The 17,242-nt window shown below is 45.2% G+C and overlaps 1 protein-coding gene across 2 annotated transcripts; it reads left to right on the forward strand.

The window, feature by feature from the left end:
• The first annotated feature begins 9,776 nt into the window (after positions 1 to 9,776).
• LOC133895622 (nuclear transport factor 2-like) lies at positions 9,777 to 13,532 on the forward strand. 2 transcript variants are annotated; one of them, XM_062336075.1, is made up of 9 exons: positions 9,777 to 10,038; positions 10,308 to 10,448; positions 10,969 to 11,266; positions 11,563 to 11,849; positions 11,937 to 12,105; positions 12,199 to 12,317; positions 12,404 to 12,469; positions 12,661 to 12,736; positions 13,149 to 13,532. In XM_062336075.1, exons 1-9 carry the CDS (start codon positions 10,015 to 10,017, stop codon positions 13,301 to 13,303), a joined length of 1,335 nt encoding a protein of 444 aa, XP_062192059.1. In that variant the 5' UTR covers positions 9,777 to 10,014; the 3' UTR covers positions 13,304 to 13,532. The 2 variants fall into 2 exon arrangements, with proteins under 2 accessions (XP_062192059.1, XP_062192058.1); XM_062336074.1 differs by having other exon boundaries at positions 9,865 to 10,038; positions 12,661 to 12,730.
• The last annotated feature ends 3,710 nt before the right edge of the window (positions 13,533 to 17,242 follow it).

The raw sequence follows: 17,242 nt of genomic DNA on the forward strand, positions 1-17,242 counted from the left end.
CAAGGCGGATAACGTTAGTGAGCTCGAGCCCAAGGTTAATTTCCCCACTAGCGAGCATGAGGTCTTGCAACGTGCGAGCTCGAGGTCCCTGCTGTTTAGTTTTGCCTCCTTGAATGAATCCTCCCCGTCAGAATCAATCGATATCCTCATCGCCGGTTTGGGCTGCTTCTCACTCGAATCAACATCCTCCCTACCATATTGAGCCGGTCCTTGCCCAAATCAGCCTCATCCCCATCATATTGAACCGCTCCTTGCCTATTGCTGCCTTAGGAGAAGAAAGAATGCAGGAGGGGGCAAAGAAACCAAACGCCCAGCAAAAACTTGCCTTTCTTTACTGAGCAAAGCTAGCCAATTCTTGCGTGATGAGGCGAGCACAACAAGGGTACCAAACACCCGCTTTGTTGTAGAACAAGGGAACGAATCGAGCGAGAGTGTGGTGGGCTGTTTTGCGGGTTCAGTGGAACCCGCCAGACTATCATTGGGCACATAAGTGGGTGCGACAGCCACTTTGTCCTGGCGAACTGTGCGGATATGGGGTGGATGTAACATCCCGAGTTTTAGCATACTAATTAATAGCAAGTTTCATTCTGAATTAAAACTTTTTGTGGTTAATTAAGTCAAGTAAAATAAGAAAAATACATACTCAAATATGTTAAATTGACTAGTTATTCCAAAATGCACTAGAGTTATTTTCAAAATAATCTCTACATTAAGTTGGTTCATATGCATTGGTTTATGGTCTTTATGGTTCTTTGTATGGAGATTTGAAATTCAATATCTCTCAATTTCAAATCTATTCTTAGTTTCTATTTAGCTCAAATTCAAGTTGGATTAGAATCCCTTGAATTCAAATCATCTTCAAAACCTCAAGATCCAAGTCCAAATCATACTTCATATATGTTTATTTGAATTAATCTTAATCCAAAGTCAAATCACACATTTAAATGTAAGCCCAAAATATTTCTCTTTTTTTCCCTTTTTCCCTTTTTCTTTCTCCCTGGGCCAATTCCTCTCTTCCTCCTCGATCTCTCTCTCTCTTCTCTCTCTCTCTCTCCCTTCCCATACTTGCGCAACCCATCCCACTGCATAGCACGACTTTCGCGCCCATGCCCGCGCATGGATGGCTCAGAGCGTCCATGTCGCTGGAAAAAAAGTGGGCACTGCCCCACCATCATGCCACAGCGCTGCCCTGTCGACGTCTGCCCGACGTCACACGCCCACCGCCTCACTGCACCCCTACCCCTCTATAAATAGCTCAGCTCAGGCCCTCTCCTTCTCCTCTTCCCCAATTCACCGCCGCCACCGCAGCTTGCTGTCATCGATCTGCCGTCCATGTGTTGCCCAGGAGCTCGAGGAGGACGTCGTTGTCCATGTACTACAGTCCATTCACTAGAAGCCCGATGGGAGGTCACCCATGCAGGATGTCGAGTCACTTCGCCGCTTCTACACTGTCGCTCCGCTGGCCGTCGTCCAGTTCTCGCTAGCTTCGAGCTCGGTAAGCCCCCTCAGTCCCTTTGTGCCCCTCCTAGTAGCATGTAGCCATCCCCATGTTCCCTTCTTGCATGTAGCCACGCACAGCCATGTGTTTTTGCCTTCCACCACTATGATGTGGTCGCCGCTGGTGTGCTTGTGCTATGTGATGTCGTCTGACCATCGTGTCATGAAGCCTAGGAGCGCTAGGCCCTTTTCCTTGCGGTTGACCCCCTCCTAGTGCAGGGGAGGTGTTGTCCGATTTCCTCGAGCCACTGCTCTCTATCCAGCTGCTAACTGGTATCGCTCCCGCCGCTAGCCATTGTCACGTCTCAAAATGCTAATCACGTAATTAAGCATTCATACTCATCATGACATTATATTTATGCGCATTCGTTTGATATCTTGAGTGTAAACATGTTTTAAAAGTACTTGGAGGTAGTTTAGAACCCTTTAGGAAAACCTCGAATGCCCTGAAGATGAAGAAGAATAGAAAAAGGGGAATAGAATCAAGTTTTTAGCGTGAGATCGCTCTCGCGGTCTGACCAGGATTCCTCACAGTCTGATCGCTAGGGGGCAGCCACGCAGGCTTGCCACGTGGGCTTCCCGCGATCTGACCGACCCTTCCCGCGGTCTGACCGGCACAGCATAGAGGCTCCACTTAAGAAAAATGGCCAACTCTCTCACACTCACTCTCGCTCACACTCACACTCTCACTCACTCCTTCATCGACACCAAGAGAGAGGGAGAGACCCTCTTGACGTCCATGACGATTGGAGTTTGACGGAGGGAACTTCCTCGAGCTCCCTGAAGGCTTTCTTGAGCTCACCCCCTACATCCTCTTTGTCGGGGGAGTTCCTATGTGTGTTTCTTCCACCTCAAACCCAAACTACCCCGAAGCCTGATCTCCAAATCGAAGCTTCCCTGGAGTAATCCTCCTCCAATATAAGGATTCCCTACACTAAGGTGAGACGTCCCCTACCATTTTTGTATCGTTCCCAAGCTCTAATTGATCCTCATTCCATTTAGACACAATCTTAACTCTAACATAGGGCTTATTCATGGGGTTCCCTGGAGTGATCCTCGAAGCTCAGTGAATATTGTCCAAATCACTATAGAAGCATTTCACTAGTCCCACTGAGCATTTTGGTACCCTTCGTGGTTGAAGGTTTCACTGAAGCCTTCGCCGGTGGTCTCGCAAAGTGGCACTGGCAAGGTCTCGCGTACTCTGGATGAGAATGCTCCTGGGAACTTGAGTCACCTATGTGGTGTTCTGTAACACCCTGAATTTTAGCACATAAAAATATAGCAAAATTCGCTCCAAATTAAAACTTTTTCTAATTATTAAACTAGTATAAAATCAAGGATATATATATTTGATGTATATACTTGTAGTACATACTCAAATATATTATTTTGGCTAAGTATTCCAAAGATCACTAAGTTAATTTCTAAATTAATCGTTGCATTGAATTGAGCATATGCATTTTGGTTTATTGTTCTTATGGTTCTTTGTGTGGCAATTCGAGTGTTGTATGCTTCTCAGTTCGAATCTATTCTAGTTCTTCTCGATAATTTCCTAATCCAAATCAATTCGTAAAGATCGATCTTCCAATTCAACTCAAATCTATAATTCAATTCTTCAATTGAATTATCCCCGAGCAGCTTTGGTCAACTCGAATTTGAATGTCTCTAAAGTTCGAATCCCAATCTTGATTCAATTCTTTCGAAATCCATTGAATTCAATTGCAACCAAATTGAATCACTCAATCTTAATTTGAATATTTCCAAATCCTATTACCAATTCAAACTATTCAATTTGATTCCTTGCAAATACAAATACAATTCAAATACATCTATTTGAATTATCACACATTTCATTTACAAATTCAAATACATCTTTTGCAATTCAATATATTTATTTGAATCAATATTCATACACAAATATCTCTCTTTCTCTCATCTCACTGTTGTCTCTCTCTCATCTCTCCTTCTCTCTCAGCCCATCCCTCTGTCCTCTCTGTGTGATCACCGACCAAATCAGCAGCCCATGCTCTGCGCCGGCCACCAGCAGCCCATGCTCTGCACCGGCCATCTCTCCCTGATCTCCACCGAGCAAGCCAAAACCGAATTCCCCTCCTCCTCTCCTTGCTTCACCTGCAAGCCATCCGGCCATATACACCACACAAGCATACACACATAGGCATACACATCACAGCATACACACGAGCACGCGCAAGCCAAGTAGCAGCACACCGGCGCCGTTCTGTTCCTCCTGCGCCGCTCGGTTGCGCCGCTGCTCTACCGCGCCGTCCGTGCGCCGTGTTCCGCCGTGCCGCGTGCTCGCGCCGTCCACCACGGTGAGCTCACTCCCCTCCTCTGCTCACTTCACCGCCCCGGCCGACCTCCTCCCTTCCGGGCGTGCCACCCTCTCCAGCTCCCTCTTCCCCTTGCTCGGCCGCCGCCCAGCACAGCCACCGTGCGCGCCGCACTCCTGGTCGCGCCGCCTCCGACCCGCGCCTCCCGCGTCGCGCCTCCATCGTTCCTCCACCGCAGCGCTACGCCGCCCTCTGCGCCGTGCCCCTCGGCTGCGTCGCCCGCACTGTCCAGCCGCACCGCCGGCCGCTCGTCGCCGCTCGGCCCGCACTGCGTCGAGCCGTCCTGGCCGCTGCCGCACGCGCTCCCGCCGTGCGCACCCGCGCGTGCCGGCTGCCGACTCACGCTGCGCCGCCGGTCTTCTCTCCACCGAGCTCTTCTACAGCCTCCTTCTCTCTCTCCAGCCCCCATCTCCGGCGCTGCCTTCACCACCCCGGCTGGCGCCCCTCTTCCTCTCAGCGCCGCCGCTTCTTCTCCGCCGGCCACCTCCCTCCGGTGAGCTCCGGCTCCCCGCCCTTTTCCGGCGCCGCCGCTCGTTCCCTCTCCTCCGGCGTCACCTCCCTCTCTCCCCTCTGGCTGCCGGTCCCCCTCTCCCTTTCTCTCTCTGCCCCGCACGCACGGGAGATGAGGCCGGCTGGCCTTATCCCTTCAGCACCCCCCCTGCCGACTGGGCTCACGGGCCAGTCCACCCGAGCCGGTCCATGATGGACCGGCCACATGAGCCACCTCCGGTCCACCAAAAGCCACAGACCAAGTCCACAAATCCGGTCTACGGTGAACCACCCTCAAGGCCGACCACGGTTCACAAATCCCATAGACCGAGTCCGTGAAACAGTAGTATTTTCCAATTTCCAGGATTTATCCTTCCGACAAATCTTCCGATAGCCATATCTACTCCAATTCAACTCCGATTTCGGCGATTATTTCACCAATATTTCTCAAAAATCATAATCTATCTCCATGACAAATCTTGTAAATTTTGGAGTTCGTTTGTTTTCTCGTTCATCAATTATTTCTTGTCACGACGTTTAATCTAGATTTAGATCTCATCTTTTAATAAATAAAGTCGAGGTAGATAATTTGATAATGATGTTTAGGTTGTAATCGTAATATTGTCGCATGTGATAACCTAGCTTAAGTAGGTTAATTACTTTTCTTAATAAGAATAATTAAATGTTGTTTCAATTAAGTGCTTAAGAATAAATTGATATTTCATGTGGTATTTCATGTGATAGTTTACAGATTAAATCTTAGTTGTAATTAAATGTGATAGATTAACCCGTGTAGCGGTTAAATAAATAAATATCAATTATTAGAATATGATAGAATATTTTATCGTTGATAATTAATTAATTGAATACTCTTTTAGTAATTAATTAATTAGATTCAAAGAATAGATTAATCTAATTAATTAATTGCATGTATGTTTTTATGATAGCAATAATATATACCTTATTTAGTGTGGCAATTAAACAATACTAGGTAATTAAGGTTAGTTGCTAAATAACCATGTTTAGTGCTATAGATTAGAATGTTTAATCTTCACACTTAAGCACTTATAATTGTCTAGAGTTATACTTATGTATATATGTATACATACTCGTATACATATAAACGTAAGTATTACACATACGTTATGTCGATACACGCGCACTCACCTACACGTAGAATCTCTAGCTGTCATCCTTCGACAGTTAATCTAATAAGAGTTCACCTAGTTAATCATGATTTGTTCAGGTTTTCTCTTAAATTGATAAAACAACTAGGTTAATAGCTTAGCCTAGCTTCGCTAGATTATTCCGTTATTCTCTGTGTACTAGCTTCGTGTTGCTTAGAGTTATCGATCGTCTTCCGCTAGGTTTAGCTTTCGTCGTTTTCTTCGTCGTTCTTCTTCCGCTTTGATATTTTATTTGGTTTTATTCTGGTGTTCAATTGCTTAGTCGTTGTGCACTTTTTGTCGTTAATCTACGTAGGCTCGAAGTCATGGTTCTAAGCAAGAGCGCAAGGAAGGAACTGAAGGCAAGATCTAGCGATGAAGAAGAACCCCAGGAAACTCAAAAGACAAAACCAATCTTGAATTGACCCTTCAAGAAGGCAAGTCCTATTTCCTTGATCATATTGAACCTATGTTTTCGAATAATATATATGATCAACTAAAATTGGACTTATTATCGCATGTGCTATATATTGTATTTTCTTTCAAACTATTTGTAGTAGTTAACCCTATCAACACTGCCATGCCATACATGTCATCATCCATAATACATATCACCCTAGGAATACCTGTTGTTAAATATATTAACGATGGACGACGTCTTGATATCTAGCATGCTTAGGATTGAATACATCTCCTCGGAGATGTCGCTTTTAAAATACGTCTCCTCGGAGATATTGCTTTTAAAACACTTCTCTTCGGAGACAAGATTTACTATTATAAAAAATAACTCATATACCATGATTCCTTGATGGTTGTGAATTCTGTGATGGTCGAGAAATCCTTGATGTCATGTGGGACATGGAAGGTAATGTGTAAAAATGGGTGAAAACTGTTTTGGCGCGGGCAGGTAGAGTGGTCCTCCGGGGAGGATGCTCTTGGGGGCTTGAGTTACATGGTGGTATTCATTGCCCAGGAAGATGCCTAGCCCGGCCGCTTAAGGACCGAGTCTTGCGCCGTCATGCTTAGCCACCCCGTGCAACCATGCGTCCTGTATGGGCAGGACTTGACTTCTCCCTTCACCAGACTGGGTTGGGCATAATACCAGGAGGCTGAGAGCAACGAGCAGTCAAGTGACTATCCTGTCGGCTGTTTGGAGGTTTCAGGTACCGGCTTAGGCTTAAAAAGGGATGCTGGCCTTCGGAACATACAGCTCTGGTCCTTGACGTGCGTCGTGGAAAAGCCCGGCAGGGACGGTGTTGGAAAGGTCTCGGTATGATTCGCTCCTCCCCTTGCAACGGATGGAGGCTGAGCATATCGCATGGGTAAAGCTGTACAACCTCTGCAGAGTGTAAACCTATTCGAATAGCCGTGTCCGCGGTCATGGACATGCGAATGCATGGTCACGCTTGACTAGACTCAGAGTGCGTGTGTCTTGATGCGTGAGTGTGTGGACTAGATGTCCGTGTGATGTGGTTCCTGGCGCACTCCGCCAGAAGCTGTGTGGTACTAGAGGTACACCAGATGTGATAAAAGGGACTGCGGAGTGAGGTATAGCCCCTCCCAGGACTGAAAACCCCCAGATACAACTTGTTACCTTGGTTTTGGTTTTAAAAACTATTTCGACATCTTTGCTATCAGGTCACCTTCTAATGCGTTGGGGACTTGAGGTGATACTCAGTACCAACAGAAGTTGCCTGATCCATTTTACTTCTAAACCGTTTTGAAAGCTTTGTTATCAGGTTACCTTCTAATGCGCTGGGGACTTGAGGTGATACTCAGTACCAACAGAAGATGCCTGCCTTTGTTTTCAAAAGCTTTGTTACATTTATTTCATGTAACAAAGCTTTTTGAAAACAAAGACTAAGCATATCATGTGAGTATAGTGTATAATCTCTACAGAGTGTAAACATATTCGAATAGTTATGTCTGTGGTCATGGATATGCGAAGCATCGACCTCACTTGATTAGATTATGGGTGCGTGTGTCTTGATGAGTGAGTGTGTGGATTAGATGTTCGCGTGATGAGGTTACTAGCTCAATCCGTCAGGAGCTGTGTGGTACTAGAGGTACAACATATGTGATGATAGGGACTGTGGAGTGAGGTGTAGCCCCTCTCAGGACCGAAAACCCTCAGATATAGCTTGTTACCTGTTTTTAAACTATTCAAACTGTTTTAAAGGCTATAGTAGATGATACAACTAAATACTTGCATAAATTATTTTACGCTTAAAACTAAACCGTAAAGTTTTATCCTTGATTTACCCCTTTATGTATCTATCAACACCTCGAAGTAGTATAGACTTGCTGAGTACCTTCCGTACTTACTTTTGTTGTCATTCAGATAAGCAAGCCGATACCAACTTTGTCGGAGGTGAAGATAAGGATGAAGAGTAATCTTAAAAGTCACATTCGTACTCTAACTGTTTGTGGCTTTAGGTCTTGGTTTTCGCTATGTTTTGTTGGCCACTAGGCAAAGTTTGTAATATACAGTATAGTTTGTAGTCTTTTGTACTCTAATTTTTAATATGTATTTATGAAGTTTGACTATAATATTGTAACTATTATACATATGTATCAGCTACTTAATTTAAATATTGATATAGGAGTTATATAGGATCCCAAAATTAGAGTCTTACATCAGACTAGCCTGCTGTACATGCACCCCTACTAGCCAGCCAACCACGATTACACATGCAAGCGGTGCAAAGTGCAATGCGATCGTCCCGATGGATGCATGAGGTGACAAACCGATCGAATGCCATCGCTAGCTAGCTCCATAAGACTAAGGCCAACGGTTTCCCTTCGGAGACCAAAATCCCGTCGTGAAGGGATTTTTGTTCCATTTAGCGTTCCAACAGTTTCCCTTCACAGTACCCGTCATGAAAGGATTCCTAAGGTTATTCCCTTCAGGACGGGATTCTCTCTCCTTTCCCTTCGCGATTACCCTTGAAGGAAAGCTATTGTAGATGAGAGAAAATAAAGGGAATGGAACAAAATGAAGGGAATATGGTTGGAGATGGTCTAAGGATCAGACCGTACTATCCAGAGCAGCTTGCAAGTAGGGTGAATCATTTTTCTTTCCTTTCTACAAAGGAGGAGAGCAATAAATGATTGGCTGTCAATGCCGATTTGGCTGGAACAAGTACTAATAAGGTATGACGGTCAGTTCACAACCTATAACTAACAAATTAATCATATAGTCGATTAGAACTGGTAGTGATACCTATTATTATTACGATTCATATTACGAATCATTTGTGATGTTTCATAGTCGGTTCATGTCAGGAACCAACAGTGATAAAAAGCATATCATTGTCGATTTATAGTATGAACCGAAAATACAACATCACTACCAAATTGTGTTATGAAGCATCAATTATATGCTCTTTATCATAGCTAGTTTTGTTTCCCTAACCAATATTGATATGTGTAGTATATATTTGATATGACCGTCACTGGCTCAAGCTCGAGTAGAATAGAGAGGCGCTCTGTTTTTGCTTGGTACTAGCCATTTGTGACAATTTTGTTCCTTAAATGCTTCAAAGTTTAGAGGAATCCACTTGCTCTAGGTTTTTCAAGGTTAATAACTTGATGCACATTTCATTTGTACTTAGTTTACTTACTAGATTGCTCTAAGTTATTAACTTAATGTATATTTTATTTGTAGATGAATAGAAGATGAATGTATAATACGGACTATCTTTCCCTAGAGTTTATTAATGGTATGCCTATTTTTTTTAAATGTCCGTGGAGTACAAGTAAAACTATAAATATTGTCTATGTATTGATTGCAAAAGAGGAACAATTTTCTAGCATAGGACAAATCCATTCACAATTGATTCATAGGGGTTTTAAGTCTTGCTATATCTATTGGATAGAGCATGATAAAGATACGATTATACAACAATGACAAAATATTGTTGAAGAACAATGATATGCCAATTGACTCTGGATATGCTTCTAGTATAGACAGGTTGGTCGTCGTCGGTGACAGTGACGAAGATGATCTGGATCAGATATTACGTGGATATGTTTGTGGTGTCAAAGTTGGATGGCATCTGACGTGGATGTGATCGTTACATCGTCGACTGTTGTAAGGCTGCTGGCACCACTTGTCACCCGTTGAAAGTGTGACGAGTATAGATTTACAATTTTTCAAAACGATCGCTTATATTTGTAATTTTTTGATTTAAAAAAATATAAAAATTCTCTACAGTGCTGTTTTGCAAAAAGAGAAGGAAATAAATGGGCGAGGAGAAATAGGGTAAGCCAGGCGAGAGATAGAAAGCGAGAGTCGTCCGCCGGCCTTTGAGAGAGAGAGAGAGAGAGAGAGAGAGAGGGTTGAGTATAGTAGGAGCGGACGAGGTGCTGATCCGTCGATCCATCTTTCCTCTTCGTTTTCTCGTGGCGGCTGCGGCTGCGGGGGTTTTGAGTCCTGGGATCTCCTCGCCCTCGCCGCGGGGCTAGCAACAGATCTAGGGTTTCTGCTCTGCTCTACCAGTCTCTCATCCATGGCTTCGGCGGCGGCGACCCAAGTAAGTGCCCGCTGCTTTAAACCTCTCGCTTCCCCTTCCCCTTCCCCTTTGGTGTGGTGGTTCTGGACTGTGGTACGGGTCAGGGTCGTCTCCTATTCATTTCTATGCAAAGCAAAACCCTAGCCCAAATCCCACCACCCGTGCACGACGGCTCATCTTCATCATCATCTATCTGGTTCGGTTGGGGGTTGGGCTTCGGTTGGATTCGGCTCTCATGCCTCTGCCGAGATTCTCTTAACTGATTTTGGTGGGCAATCAATCCATGGCAGGTGGGGACTTACTTCCTGCGCAACTACTACAATCTGCTGCAGCAGAACCCCGATGTGGTGCACCAGTTCTACAGCGACGCCAGCACCATGGTCCGCGTCGACGACCTCGCCGGCACCAACACCACCGTCAACAACATGATGGTTTCTTTCTCTCCGCCACCTCTTCTATTACTTTACTTGCTATCCATCTATCTTATATTGCATCTGTGCACAATTTGGTATCCTCTCTTATTATCATTATATACATTTGTTTGGGGTGATGCACGACCACTCAATTTGCACTACTCTCTTCATAGTGTAACATTATCGCATTGCACTTTGTTTGTCTGCTCTGTTCGTGCTCACTGTATCTACTGCCTTAAGTATACCTAACAAGTGATGATTACTTTCACCTTATTAGCGGCTTTGCATTCAGCTTTGAGCACCCTGTCCAAGCCCAAACTTCCATGTTGGCTGTATACTTCTTATTGTAGTGTAGTGTACCATCATGCACGCCATGCCACACCACACCACTTTTGTTGTCCGCTCTGCCCAGTTGATTTGGCTCCTAAAGTCGCATATATGCATGCATCGTCATGCCTAATTCAATATCCATCACTGTGGTTCACGAGCCTTGTATGTTTTTTCTATAATTAACTCTAGATACCCACTACTTCTGCAGGATATACACTCCCTCATCATGTCCTTGAATTTCACCCAAATCGAGATCAAGACTGCCAACTTTATCAACTCGTGGGGCGATGGGGTGCTAGTTATGGTCTCTGGTCTCGTGCAGACCAAGGAGTACAGTCACCAAAGGAAATTTATCCAGATGTTCTTCCTTGCTCCACAGGAGAAGGGTTACTTTGTCCTCAATGATTATTTTCACTTTGTTGACCAAGAACAGGTGCAGCCTGCACCAGTGATTGCTCAGGAAAACTTCGAGAGCAATTTGGCATCCAACACGGTTGTCGAAACTGGTATGGAACTTTGGATCTTTGGCTGATGAAGCCTCCTCAACTAGAATTTTAGAATCCCGCCTTTAGGTCTTTTGAAATTCTTTTGTTTCCCATGTGATTTACATGATCCTATTCCTTTCTTTATTTAAATTGTCTTATCTTGTATTATGCTAATGTTCAAAATTTGAAAATTATGATGTCATGATGTGTCTGCTTACCAGTGCATACTTAAGTTCAATAACGCTGATGGTTACAATTTTGTAAAAATTTCAATAATGCTGCCGTAGCCAAAAAACAATAATGGTTTCTACGTGCAGTTCCTGAGTACATTCATGAGGAAGAAAGTCAAGCAGTGCAATGTGCTGTTCCAATAACATCTGAAGAAAATGACGCGGTTGACAACTATACTTATTCGGAGCCACCACAACAAGTAGTTTATCAACCTGACAACTGGGGAGAGGAACCTCTTCCTGAAGAACCGCTTTCTTCCTTCTCGAATGGAATGGCGACAGCACCAGAAGAGCCAGTGCAACCTCCCTCTGTGCCACCTCCGTACATGGAGGAACCTGTTGGTGAACCCGTAAAGAAGACATATGCTTCCATTGTATGTCACACCTTCTCTTGCTTGATTATGCAATTTATTTTACATCATCTGATGCATCTTATAACTACAATGGTATGACTCATGCAGCTAAAAACCGCAAAAGCCCCACCTGCATTTCCTGTAGCCCAGCAAGCCCCTGTGAGTAAGCTTTCTCACCCAACAACAGAGTCCAACCAGGCCCAGCATTCAGCATCAACAGCAGCCGAGAAGCCCAGATCTGATGCCTTTGGTGATGTTGCTGCCCATGATGATGAAGGTTGTCCTTTACTTTGTACAAAGCATCAGGATTCTTTGTCGATTTGACTTTTGCATTGCTTACTGACTCTAACCTTTCTACTCATAAAAGCAGAGAGCAAATCTGTTTATGTTGGGAACGTGCCATCATCTGTATCCGAGGCTGATCTCGAGAATGAGTTCAAGAAGTTTGGTCGGCTCATCCCTGATGGTGTTGCTATCAGAAGCCGCAAGGTTTGCTATTAATGTTGACTTTTGATTCTCCACTTTCAGTAACATGGGTGGATTTTATTTGATTGGTGTTGCTATGGAATTGGCAGGAGACTGGTGGCTATTATGCCTTTGTGGAATTTGAGGAACTTAGTGGTGTCCACAATGCATTAAAGGTAACTGTTCACATCAATGTATTTCAAATTATATTGTGCATTAGTTTCTTCAATTTCTTATGTGTGTTGTCCTTTGATGTAGAAAAGCTATGTTTTCTTTCATCTTTCGAGCATGTTTCCTACATCATTGGTGGGGTTCTTATCATGGTTCAGCTGGTCATATATACTAATACTCTGTTGTCCCATTTCAGGCTTCACCAATTGAAATAAACGGACGTCAGATATATGTTGAGGAGCGGAAGCCTAACAGCGGAATAAGAGGTGGAAGTAAGTTGATTTATTTTTATAATACTTGTGCAATCGTTACATTTTACTGGCATTCGCCAACTCTTTTGTCATGGACTGGTAATGGTAACTTCACGGTTACACTTCATTCTTACCTGACCCCATGAAAGTTAGCTGTGACGGTGTCATGCTTGAGAATGGATAAATAAAGGAAAGCACTGCATTCTAGTCAGAAACTATGCACCAGAATCTGATATGTTTTGAAAATCATCCAAAAAACACTATCTTCAAACTTCAAACTGGTGTATTAGTGCGTTGATTTTTGCAGCAGCATGGTGTTGATTACTTATGATAGTGTATTGTGCACGTGATGTGAATTAGATGATGCAACTAAGCTAGTAGGGATGATGAAGGCACACCACTGAACATCGTTTCTGCATATTGATATTGGCAGGGAGGGGAGGTAGGGGCCGCTTCAGCGGTGGAGGTCGAGGAAATGTGCGAGGCGGAGGCGATGAGTACAATGGCAACCGTGGGAGGTCGAATGGTTACCAGCGTGCTCCTCATCAGGAGAGGGGCATACTGGGGAGCCACGCTCCAAGGAACTGATGCGATGCTGCAGCAAGCATAAGGTTTTGATCTGTCGTCAAAGGGAGAGAGATCGAGAACTAAGCAGTAGTAGTCTATCTGCTGGGTTGCGTTCTGATTTTGGGGTTTGGCCTGTTTTGTCGATGAATGTGTGCGCGTCGGCCTATGTGGACCTTCAACTTTTGCTAGACTCTTGTTTATGCTGATGCTGTCTGTTTACTTGAAGAGCAGCTGTTGCGTTTGTCTGTCACCCTCGTACCATTGCTTGTGCTTGTTGTCGTGGTGTTCACTGTAGTTTAGTCGATACTACATTTTGGTTTTACGTTTAGCCGTCCATGTTCGATGACAGGCCCCAGCTAGTACAGGATCAGGAAGTCACGAATGTCAATGGAACGGCATCCATTCTTGCACGTCTTCAAACATCCAGCAGAACCTCAGTTTTTTCTCGATTGCGTAGGACTGACAAGAGAAGAAGATGGGCAAAAATAACGGGAAAATCACAAGAAATCGGCGTGCTGCTGGCGGCCGTCTAGCGGAGATATTGCGTCTCAAGAAGAAGAAGAAGAATACACAGGACAGCTCGAGTGCGCCGCAACGAATCAATTTTGGTCGAACTGCTTTGCAATCCCATCCCCTCCTCCGCGTCGGTCGGTCGCCGGGCAGGTGGGGAATTCCGGGCATGTTGCATCATCTAATCCACGACATTCCACCATGGAAGTGGAACACACAACAACAATTCTCTATTTCTATACAAGAGCAGCATCGGATCGAAACGAAAAAACAGAAATTCTCTTTCGAGATGAACACACCACAAGCATCCATAACAGCAAAGATAGAAAGATTCAAGAGCTGGTATCACAACAAGTCTGACCGACGATACTAGTAACAAACACAAACCGAGCAGAGCAGAGGATCAAAATCTACTGTAGCATCATGGAACAGCTATTGGAATTCGAATCAAACGAGGTCCTCAACTTTGCTATGACGAACGAAGATAATACATTAGTAAGATGGAAGGGAATCCTCCCTCCCTCCCTAGAAATAATAGAAATAAAGAAAGGAGCAGAGGAGCAAGGAGAGACGGCGCGATTTCATTTTGCGGGCATGCCGAGGAGGGTTTGCTGCTCGAGCTCGAGATTGTTGAGCTACTGCTCCCGATCAATCTCGATGATGAGCGGCACCACCAGCACCAGGAATGTGGTCCCCATGCTCCGCAGCAACTTCTTCGCCACATGCGACGATTGGGAGATGGCCGCCAGGATGTCGTCCCCGTTGCCTAGAGCCGACGACGACCGGGAGACGGCATCTCCTTCTGCTTTAGATCTAGTCTAGGGTTTAGGGGAGGACGGTGTTGCCCTGATCTGGGCCTTCTGCCTTCCCTCTTTGAGTTTTTTTATTTTATTTTTTTATATTTTTTATATTTAATATTTAAATAAATAGACTATTGATGGTAAGATTTGCAGAAATAGACATCAATCACCTCTTATAGGACGGTAAGGATGCCACAGTAGCACCATCACCTCTTATCGCCCTCTCAGAGGGGGTAGACCCCTCCCCCGCTCCCGCCCCCTTACCGCCCTCTCAGAGGGCGGGTAGGGCTCTCCCCCCTACGCTCACTCCCCTTACCACCCTCTGAGAGGGCGGTTAGCCTCCTTGCCGCCCTCTCAGGGGGCGGTTCCTCCTTGCCATCCTCTCAGGGGGCGGTTAGCCTCCGCCCCACCCCCTCCACAAGTATAAAAGGCTAAAAATCAGCTAAAATAGCCATTTAAATCTGGAAAAAAAGAAAAGGAGGGGGAGGAGAGGAGAGGAGACGAGGGAGAGGAGACTAGAGGGAGGCAGCACGGCGAAGCTCTACTGTTTTTGATCTGCGAATTTTGTATCTCAGTTTCCGGTAATTTTTTTAGATTTATGTTTTTATTAGTAATTAAAGTACCACTAGATCTAGGGTTTAGCAGTATAACAATAGTTATATTATATGCGACCTAGGGTTTAGAAAGGTAGGATATGCTGTCTTTTTTAGTATATTGTAAAGATCAATTTCGATAATGGTAGGATAGCCATCAGATGCATAGTAGTACTGTGTGTATATTTTCATGTAACAGATTGTTTATATTTGGTTTTAATGCAGATATGACGCACCCATCAACCCTCGAGCTTTTTGACCCTGCAGTGGACAAGAAGCACCGCAGCTTCTTATCTACCGTTCACTAGACAGAGTTAGGGGTTTTCCGACCACGTGGCCTTGGAGAGCTACTTACGATCGACGATCGTTAGAAGCACCGGTATGTCACTAATTAGCTACGTATGTGTTAGTTTATTTATTTATTACATGTCCTATATTCACTTTTATATTCCAAATGGTTCCGGTTGGCAGTATCTGGACTCCTACCGCTGTGTCGTTTGGTGGAGGCCGAGTGACAAAGAACCCTGAGGCAGCGGTGATGCGATTCTATTTCGACCGCTCGCTGATCGCTGCACTGGTCGACCAGTGGAGGCTTGAGACCCACACTTTCCACCTCCCCTGAGGCGAGATGGCTCCGACGTTGCAGGGCGTAGCCCACCTGTTAGGCTTACCTTGCGCCGGAGCTGCTGTTGGAGTCACCGATGTGGATGCAAAATGGATGAATGTCATGCACCAGTTGTTCGCCCCTGTTCAGCAAACGAACAATGCACTCGCCTACGTGTCCAAGTTCCTATCGGATCTGTGAGTGCCCACGAAGAAATGGATCCTCTAGTTTCAAGTACCTTGCAATTTACCTTCCTATTTAATTTACGATTTCAAAGAGATTTTAATCATCATCATTTGCATTACTTCTAGCCTGCATACATCCACCTAGACGCCGGCTGGTACTCGATCTCGAGGCACTTTGAGGCCTACCTGCTTTGGTTGTTCGGCTAGGTTATGTTCACCAGCGGCCAAAGCCACCTGGTGTCGAGGACCTTAGTTTCGTACGCGAGGTGGATCGCAGATGCGGAGCCCGATGATGTCTCCTAGTTGAGCTGGGCCTCCACTGTCCTTGCGGCGACGTATCGAACCTTGTGCGATGCATGCACGAAGAAGGAGCCACTACCCATATTTGCCGGGTGCTCACTACTGCTGCAATTGTGGTCGTACGAGCGGTTCACGATTGGCCAGTCTGTTGTGGACCAGTCACCGTATCCTGAGGAATGGTACAACGAACCCGAGGAGGATGGGCCTGCCATGGGCTCGTTGTTGTGTCAACGTCTGGTACGTATGAAATATAGCTATGCTTCACTTGCCATATATTTTAATTCCGGTTTCTTACCAATTTTCTCCACAATCGCACTGGGCGCACAAGCAGGCCTATAGCGTGTACGAACTTTTTAGGTCGCAGTTCGACCATATGCGTCCAGACGACGTGGTCTAGACCCCCTACAACCACTTGTTCATACAAGCCCGTGTGCATATCGGTCTGTCTCCATTGTGTAGCCGCGATGAGGAGTACTGGCTTACGAAGAAGCCGCTCATTTTTGACATCTACGTCGAGGAGTACTCACCTCACCATGTGATGAGGCAGTCCGTACACTTCCAGGCTTTCCCCCTGTCAACGTTCGCACGGTTTCGGGTCATGTTCATAGCTAACTAAAATTAAATATATAATCCATAGCATCCGTCTCATTTACAGTCTATCTAACGTGGTTGACTTGCAGGTATACACGAAAGGGCCAGCCGGGTGGCAACCTCTGGGCACATCGCTTGGCGTCATACATCTTGGTAAGGGCCCATGCACTTGAGGATGTCGTCGAGGAGCCTCATCCTTTCTCTGAGCTGAGCTTTAAGGAGTAGCTGCGGTGGTATGTTCTGCGTACACGTACACGGGTCACCTACACCCTAGATACTGTCCGGCAGCACGTCGTGTCGACTACGGAGGCCTACCTGGGCCATTAGGATGAGGACGCTGTATTAGCGATATGTGTAATTAACGTCTCATTTATTTA

This window comes from Phragmites australis, chromosome 16 (assembly GCF_958298935.1).
Source record: "Phragmites australis chromosome 16, lpPhrAust1.1, whole genome shotgun sequence".
In the NCBI taxonomy this organism is placed as follows: Eukaryota; Viridiplantae; Streptophyta; class Magnoliopsida; order Poales; family Poaceae; genus Phragmites; species Phragmites australis.

Excerpts from the sequence above, each read along its gene's own strand:
- LOC133895622 (XM_062336075.1), top strand. The coding sequence starts at position 10,015 with ATGGCTTCGGCGGCGGCGACCCAA. Across the intron at positions 10,039-10,307 it reads CTTCGGCGGCGGCGACCCAA|GTGGGGACTTACTTCCTGCG; the intron begins GTAAGTGCCCGC and ends AATCCATGGCAG. Across the intron at positions 12,106-12,198 it reads TGCTGCCCATGATGATGAAG|AGAGCAAATCTGTTTATGTT; the intron begins GTTGTCCTTTAC and ends TCATAAAAGCAG.